Raw genomic sequence first — 8,921 nt, forward strand, 5'->3', positions numbered from 1 at the left:
CATTAGACTTAAAAACTTTTCTGAGGTCTTTGTAGGTATTGTAACAACATTATTAAAAAGTGCACAGTAAATTTTTGTGCATATTAACCATTTCTCAAGGGGAAAAGCAATTCTAGTGCTTAAAGTAAAGAGAGGAGGTGGTGTGCGAGTGGTAAGGAAACTAATTGTTTAAAGGATTTGCCATTTTCGTTTTGAGATTGGTTTCTATTTTTCTTTGTCCTTTTCTTCTCCATAGCTCCCCCAGTGTGCTTTAGTGTGTTACACGGGCTTCACCTGCTGTGTGGGACCAGGCCAGCTAAGCTCATGTAAAAATTCTGTTTCCTTCTCTTGCCCTGAAAAAGACCTACTTGTGTTTGGACAACCAGAACGAATAACTAAATAAAACCAGCAGTTGCAGCCAGAGTTGAATTTTAAAGAAATTTTGAAGACTTTTATTACATCTTCTGGCTTGTTACCAGCAGCCGTATGCCCTTCCTCAGGGAAAACACACTGAAACTAAAACCTTTCCTGTGCAAACAGACATCCAAGAAGAAAGATAATGTATGTTACCAGGGAGTCTGAAGTGTTTTGTACATTGCTTAGATGAGGACTCTAGCCATCCCATGGTTTGTGAAGAATAGTCATGAATGTTTTTAATACAAAGAGGTTTTCCCTGACATCAAAAGCTATGCTTCTACGTGAGGGTACTGTCCTGGAGTTACTGAGAGACATTTAACTTCCGAGTATTTCCTTTTTCACATTTGGTCAGTTGGTAAAGGAGTATCAGATGAGGCTAGAAAAGAAAACAATCTTAAGTTAACTGTTCCTGGTACTTGTGTTTATACCATCACAGGAGGATGCAAGCAGCAGCACTCTTTGGCCCAAGTAGTCTATGTAGGTTATATGTAAGGTAATTTTGTTTTTTGTTTGTTTGTTTGTTTTTTCTCTGAAGTTTGCAGCCTTCCCAGTATACGTGTTTTAACCAGTTTTCATTTTATACATGCTTTTGAATCAAGAGAGAAAGAGGACTGGGAAGTCCTCTGTAGATGAGAAAATATGAAATACTCTTTTAATAGCTGATAAAGTAACATTTTCAGACTTTTTGATGTAAAAAAATATTTTCAAGTTAAAGCACTGAATAGATTAGGGAGCTTTTCAATGTTGTCACAGGGAGCTGATATCCAAAATGCAGTTTACCCCTTTTGCTGTCATTATCTATTGTGTCAAAGTCTGAATTCAAAGCCATAACTGCAGTAAACACAGCTGAATAATGTTCTTAAGTGAACGAAAAGGTATGAGGGTTTAACTACACCGTGTCAGCAGAGAAATTTGAAGAGTCATAATGAATATTGTTATACATGTAACTGGAATTGCTGGGGTGTTAATAAAATCATAGAAATGAAAGAACTAATCTTATTTCATCTGACAAAGACCAGCATCTGCTCCAGAGCAGCTCTTTAGATCTGCAGTAGAAGTCATTCTCTTGTGAGTGTTTGTTTCCAGTGCACTGCTAATGCACTGACTAATGTCTCACAGCACATCATGTGCAAGGATGAAACGAGAGACTAATCTGTAGGAAAAAATGGTGCTTTTTTTTTTTTTTAAATAAAGTCTTTTTATTGATTATTTTAATAACAAAGAACTGTTGAGCAGTAAATATATAAATGTAGGGTTTTAAAATGTTAATGTCTTTTTAAAGTTTTTTAATGTTTACAGTATTGGTTGCTTGTTTGTAATTTTTTTGTCGCACTCTGCATTCCCAATTCATGCAGAACTCACATGTAATCTCTATTTGCAGGCTAACATTGATGCAATATGTCAACTTAAAGGAAAGATGAAAAAGGCAAAGTTTGAAGCTTTCAGGATTTATCCTGTTGATGGCAAATCTGTTCATAATTACAGCTCTCAGAGCCTGAATTCTGCAGAACTTGCAAAGAAACATCTTCGCCAAGAAATGGCAAAGGTGAACTGAGACATGTAAATGGAAGATCTTAGCTTGACATGTTCAGTGTTAAAGGAGAGATGAATTAAATAGGTATACATTGGTAACTTCTGTATTAGTACATAGAGTGGGAAGTTGGTACACCAGATGTGGTGTTCTTTTTTGCTGTGTGAAATTCTGCTCTTAATGTTGTGCATTATAGTCAGGTTGTCTATTCCCCATGACTTGGACTCTAATTTTGAGTGTGGACTTCGGTAATCTTTTCAGTTTGGAGTCCCACACATTTGTAAGTGGGAGAATTTGAGTAATTGCAATGTTGAAGTATGCAATGTAAAGTGATTTGGAGAATATATTTAAGAATACATTTGAAGAGTCACATTTATCTGTTTTTGTCACATTTTTATCTGCTTTTTTTTTTTTTGTCATTCTGTGATTATTTTTCAGAGATCCCATTAAAACACCTGATAGTAAATTGATTCTTGGATCATAATAGAACAAAATTTAAGAATTATTTTTTCTGAGTATTTCATGATGGTTCTCCCTGTATAATTTTGATCTATGATTAGTAGAAGCCTTAAGTAACAAAATGGTGCTGGTTCTGTCTTAGATTGTACTTTTCAGGGAAACGTTCTCCACGTTCTCCTCTCCCAGCAAAGGGAAGTTCACATTAACCAAAACAAACCTTTTTTTTTTTTTTTTTTTTTTTGGTAGGAACCAAAGAACAGATTCACTTACTGTCCTGAGTACCTGTCAGCTACATTTGACCCAGTTGATGTGGTTGCTGCCTGTAAGGAATCCTTTGCAAAATCCAAGAGCATGTGGCTGTCACCACATGGATTTGTATTTCCTGGATTTAAGAGCAGTATTGAAAGCAACCTGCACCCTCGGATGCCTGATGAAGCACGTCTGGAGGAGTTAAGCCAGGTAACATTAAACTTAAATGACTTGTCCAAAGTGAACTGAAGCATTTTAGGATACTTGAAAGAGGTAGACTGCTTTAGCATTTGGAAGTTGCTTTTGAGGGATACAGCCCAGGCAAGCTTTTTTGAGGGTGACACCTGTATTTGCAGTTTGGGAACATCATAACCTAGCTCACCCAGGTGGTTGTCTGGATACACAAATTATGCTCTGAACATGTACACAAAACCTATTTGCCAGTATTAAATGGGTTTTAATATGTATTAACAGAGTGTATGATGTTTTGATTTACATGTACAATGGGGTCATTTAATTTTTCAGACTTTATTTACCACACTTTTTTTCCTACAAATGAATATAGTTTCTCAAAAAGGTTAGAGTGTAGCTCAAGTGAAAGAGTTCATGAAAACAGAGTGCTTTCTTCTGTCCCATGGTGCTGGGGAATGTACCTTCTCTTGATGGGGAGAGAAGTTTCGCTGATCAAGAGTAACTGAAACAAGTTAGTGTGGTGTAATTTTTGGTGCCTTTTGTTGAAGAGGTGAAACAGAGGAGGGAAGCTGGGCAGTACAGGATGGAAAACTTGACAAGCTGAAAAGGGGGTAGCAAAATGAGTAGCAGGCTTACAGTGCAGGAGCCGTTGATTGACTCCAGAGTTACTGAACTGAAGTAAATGGGAGACTGTGACGTTTGGTGTGGGATTAAGGGTTGCCTGGTATTGACCATTGGCACCTATGGGTGGGATTAGAGAGGGGAAGAGAGCTGATGTCGTACCCTGAATGACACTAAGTGTAACCTGGCAGTGTCAGTAGCTGGGCAGCATCAGTGCCAGATGTGACATTGAGAGAAAGTGGGAAGGAGGCTCCCTCTGCTCAAACAGGGACCTCACAGACATGACCAGCATTGTTTTGGTAATGGAGTTTGATTCTGAATTTATGTGTTACCAGAAAGGTGGATCAAACAAAAGCAGAAAACTAGGATCCCATTCGGAAGCAGTCTGATTTACCTACATTGCTTCTATGGACATTTCTGTTTTTCTTGTCGAACACAGAATGTGTGCCTCATTTGTCACATCTGTGGGAGGTAAACAGGTTCTTGGAGTTTGTCTAGTTTCCTACGATATTGCCATGCAGTTTCAGCACTTACTCAGCTATCCTTTAGCTGCACAGTTTTAGGTAAAACATTGAAAATACAGGGCAAACAACAGAGTGGGAATTACTTTGTAGTAAGTAATTAGGGAATTACTTTGTAGTAAGTAATTCCTTTAGGAAGGATAGTTTAGTCTGATTAATCTAACCTGTATTTCATCAGCAAGTAGTCAGAGGGCCACAAAAAGTTGAGCTGTGTTTCACCATCGTGAGGATGAATATTCCTGCCACGTTTGTAGTGTACGCAGAACAAGCTGAAAAGCTGCTTGCAGAGAGAAGTGGTCTTGTGTAGCAAAGTCTGGCACCTGTTAGCTCATCGCCCAGAAATCTAGCTAACTTATTTTTTGTGACTCCTCCCTTGTGATTTTAGCCTGGCTACTTAATGGGGTTCAAATTTAATTTAGAAATGGCAGGCGAATGTTCTGTATGCTAACAAGGAACCAGTGCTGTCACGAGACAGATGGAGCTGGGACAAACGGCACATTGATTTTGATCTCTACACAAAGCCACCTGTGACCACAGCCCCACTGACAGGTAACGTGTCTGTTGCATTGCTCATCCCAAAGCTTTCAACTTGAAGCTCTGACATACGGTCCTGAAGCCTGTTCAGTTCTGCCATCTAAAAGAAGTGTGAATGCCAAGAGGCTTATCAGGGAGATCCATGGACTGCAAAAATGTCCACTATCAAGCAAATGAAACATAGGATGTAAGGCCTTCACCATACCCCGATTTTACTCCTCCAGTCACTTAACTTCTTAGCCTGAGTTCCTTTGTCTACAGTATCGGATGACAGAAGGGTGCAGAGCCTTCTTGGCTTATTCTTTCATAAAGCTAGCTCTGTTGGCTGCCCGATCTTCCTTTGTATGTAGGGATTGGTAACAATCAGCTTTTGTTGCTATCAAGCTCAGACAAAAGCTACCTCACAGATGACAATACCAGAAAATGAGTCCAGAGGGGGCCTGAGTCGAGCCAGTTAAATTTGCTTGCTATCAGCACAGCAGCCTGGAGTGTGTGCGTTGGTGAAGTGGTCGGTGTATGTAACCCCCTGTTCACCTGTAAACAGTGAAAGAAAAATTTGCATTTAATTATGAATGTAATAATACTCTATTTCTAGAAATAGAATAGGATACTATTCTAGAATACTAGAACTAGTATCTGGTACTAATTCTAGAACACTAGAATAGTACTCTAGTATTTCAAAAGTATTTTGAAAAGTTGACCATGTGTATCTTTTTGTCCAGAACCCCTTGAGAGTCACTGGAGTGTAGAAAATAATAGCTTTATCGTTGTTACTGGAATTGTTGCTCTTTGACAAGTTTTCGGGTGGTACATTACCCTGTAACTTGCAAAATGCTTGGTTAGTGCAGTTCTTCTCAAGTACGTCTGTCAGAGAAATGCTTTTGAAATTAGACAGGATTAATTTCACTTCCATGTGTTTCATGGAGCTTACAGGACTGTGAATTGTCTTTGCTGTGAGGCACTAGCCATTATTCTAATACCATTATCAGCTGTTCTGGCTGAATCCTTGTGAGAAAGGTTGTTCCTGGCAATAGCAAGCTTTTAGCATCCTTGTTCAAACATTCAAAAGTTTTTATCTTTTCCATCTAACTGCTTTCTATTGTCTGCTTTTTCTTTTACAATCTGTTGTTGACCTTGTGAAGATGCTACTCAGGTTGTGCAAACTGCATTTGATGATACCAAGCTGAAAGTTCACCGGTGCTCTGCTGCAGCTGAATTATCCACACGCGGGCCAAGAGCCAGTTGTCAGCTACAGAAGCTCCAAGGACTTCTGAAAGATGAACCTCGGAAATTCTCACTCAGGAAGCCAGGACTAATTTTGAAGGTAAAGGGTGACTGCCTGTGGGTACTGATCTTGGCACCTACCTTTGTGCAGCAACAGCACTCCTGTACTTTGTGGCAGGCAGATAATGACAATTTAGCACAGTAGCTTTTGAAGTAAAAATATTTGTTAAATTAATGCTGATCGGATTGGTTGACTCAACCTTACAAAAGTCTTAGAAAAACATCAGACAGGGCAGAAAAATAATATTATTTTTATTTTTTAATTCTTTGCTGTGTTAGTCAGAGATAGGGGAGTATGGGGGAGGATTTCTGGTCAGTTAACTAACTTGCCTGTCCGCGTGCAGAGGGCGAGAAAGGAAGAACAGTTTTTTGCCAGCTGGCTTAGCAGCTTTAAAAGAAATTGTACTGTCCCCTAACGAAATCTAGGGGTTAAGGGACTTCTGTTGGCTGCATGCCAAATGCCCCACCATGTGCTCTCTTGATTACCATAGCTTTGTATAGACTTCCTGAGCATTGCATATCAGCCTGGTGGTGCAAAAATCGCACACAGACACCTCAGTTTTGGAAGATGAAAGGATTTGTGCTCATAAATATGAAAAGCTGTATGGGTGGCCTGAACCTAACTGTTCTTTTGTTGGCTGAATCATAGTCATTACTTGCATATAAATGACTGACCCAAACACTGAGCATGCTTTTAAAGCCAGTTTTGATCAAAGACTGTGAAACTGTTGGCTACAAATACTCTAGGAAAAAAACAAAACAAAACAAAAAACAGAGAAACTATGAGAATGTCCATAACACAAGCAGAGTTAAACCTCTGAGGCTGATGCCTCCCCTTCTGTTTTTTAAATAATACTCTGGATGCCAGTTCTTGTATTAAATGGACACAGCAGCAAGCTGCCTGGCCTCCTCAGGTTAGTGTCAGGATTTGAACTGAATACTGCTTTGTGCTCTGCCTTCTGCTTTGATTTGGCTGTTGAAAATATGAAATGTGTTCATCTTGGACTCTGCCTGTTTCCTGTAATTTCAATACACAACCTTTTTTATGCTAGTCTGTGTATAAATAATACTATTATTTTATATAAGTTACAGCTTGCACTTCATGACATTCTACTTATGGCTATCAGACATACAAGTCTGTCATAGCCAGTGTTTCTTAAACACATTTCCAAGGCTTCTTGGTGTAGCCCACAGGATGACATTTCTGTCCTGTTACAAAATTGTTGATTTGTGAGAACATCCCTTTCCTAAGGCAAGAACTACCAGTGGTCTACTAGCTAAGAAACAAGTGAGGAGGGAGAGGGGTTAAAAAGGGAAGTGGAGGCCCTCCAGAACCAAGCGTGTTTTCTTATCCTAGCCTATCCCAGCCCTGTCGGTGTTGGACAATCAACCCTCTCAAAACATTGTGGCCGTTCTACCAGGCAAGAGGAAGAGCATCTGTTATGGCTTTGTACCAGGCCCTGAAGGTCAGCACAGCCTGAAGTGGAGCAAGAATATTATTCCCTGCCACAACAGAGAGCGGAAGGTGTTTGAAAAACTCAAAGGAGCAGATTTCAAGTAAGCCAACCTAATTGCTAGAAAGCACTGAATGTGGGAAAAGAGACCTACTATGTTAAAGGCTCCCAAATCATTTTACATACTGTATGTCAGGTGTTACAGTATGAAGATAGTGTAGTATACATGACTAGGTTGATTAATTTTAGGGTGTATCCAAATGGAACCAGTTCTGTAGGAGACAGCTTGGTGTTTTTGGGAGGCTGACCTTTGATGTCCAACCCCATAATCAAGGAAGAGAGTTTGCCACTGGTCATTACTTGCCCTGGGTGTCACTGTGCAGTACCAACATAGTCACCGGCTCTTCCCACAGTACTGTCAGTGGCACTGGCACTTCAGTTTACACTTAAGTGAGACTACAGTGGAGGCTGTGGTCTGCAGCCTTTCTAATCTAAGTAATACAAAGCCTTGTTCTGGCCGAGCAATTCTTACCTTTATAGTTTAATTACACTGCTAGGCATTTGAACACATTTCATGTTTGACCTTTCTAGACTAGGCCATCAAACAAATCTAGAATTAACAGGAAACTTTTAGTTACTAACTCATTACATATGAAGGAATGTGAAATGGTTTAATGCATGTATTATTCCTTAGTGCAGGAGATTATTTGTTATTTTGCTCTCATGCAAGCCCATCTTCTAAGATACTGCTGTGCTTCATGCATGTATTGTTTTTGCTGTACTCTTCCAGACTTCCACACTTGCTGTAAGTCATGCTAAATGAGGTCAGACGTCAGCTTTTTAGGTGTCAACTTGCAAACCGATTGCTCATTAGTTGTGAGGCTGAACCTGATATTCTAGTAGGTTCAACAGCAGACTGAACTGAGCAATGGCTCCTGAGTCAAGCAACAGCGATGAAGTAACACAGTAATTGATATGTGTGGCAAGCTTGTTGGGTAGTACCACAAATTTAACAGATCCAGTGGAGTTTGGTAAATGTGTTTGTTTGCTGAAGAAGTGTCACAATTGTTAATTTAGAGACCTGTAGATTAAAGGATGCAGCCTAATATGAGTGACTTTTTTTTCCATTGCAGTTTATTTTGCTATAAACATTCGCTTATTTACAAGCGTGACCAATCAGCAAGAGGACGCTTTGCTAACAGGGCAGAACAGGAAGATCCTCTCCAGAATGAAATGCCAGAGCCAGCTGTTACTCTAGATACAGGTAACTTGGTAAACAGAAAGCACTTAGCAAATGCCAGAGTATTGGTAAATGTACCTGTGATCTAAAATAATTGCCTTCTTAATGAAATCTGGCCAGCAAATACTTCCCTAAGCCAAGTAGGACAGTTTCTTAAGTGTTTATCCTGTGTCACAGGATAAAACTGACTTGCTGAGGTAGGAGGTAACTACACTGTATTTGGAGATTACTAAGAGGCTAGGTTAAAAAAAAAAGTGTAAATAGGCATCGAGTTTGAATAATGTTTATGAAAAATGTATTGTCATGACATTTGTTTAGATGATATCTAACGTATCTTTATTTAAAGTTTGTTTTTATTAAAAAAAAAAAACAAAACACAACAAACAACAATGGCTAAGTAAGTGTAAGGCCAGGGCCATGAGAGAACAGAAAAGAAAGTT

The 8,921-nt window shown here is 39.3% G+C and overlaps 1 protein-coding gene across 8 annotated transcripts in view; it reads left to right on the forward strand.

Annotated features, from left to right (window-relative positions):
- CFAP92 (cilia and flagella associated protein 92 (putative)) overlaps positions 1-8,921 on the forward strand; it is a 173,733-nt gene that overhangs the window by 149,929 nt on the left and 14,883 nt on the right. For 7 of the 8 annotated variants that reach the window (XR_011812446.1, XR_011812445.1, XM_072044254.1 and 4 more), the window contains 6 exons: positions 1,778-1,942; positions 2,633-2,845; positions 4,389-4,518; positions 5,646-5,827; positions 7,145-7,344; positions 8,375-8,505. Coding sequence is in view for 6 of the 8 variants with exons in the window: in XM_072044254.1 (XP_071900355.1) it covers positions 1,778-1,942; positions 2,633-2,845; positions 4,389-4,518; positions 5,646-5,827; positions 7,145-7,344; positions 8,375-8,505 (1,021 nt within the window). In the remaining 2 variants the exon portion in view is untranslated. The remainder of the gene's footprint in view (positions 1-1,777; positions 1,943-2,632; positions 2,846-4,388; positions 4,519-5,645; positions 5,828-7,144; positions 7,345-8,374; positions 8,506-8,921) is intronic. The other variant, XM_072044256.1, reaches the window with a different exon arrangement.

The sequence above is a fragment of the Anas platyrhynchos genome, chromosome 13 (assembly GCF_047663525.1).
Source record: "Anas platyrhynchos isolate ZD024472 breed Pekin duck chromosome 13, IASCAAS_PekinDuck_T2T, whole genome shotgun sequence".
Lineage (NCBI taxonomy): Eukaryota > Metazoa > Chordata > Aves > Anseriformes > Anatidae > Anas > Anas platyrhynchos.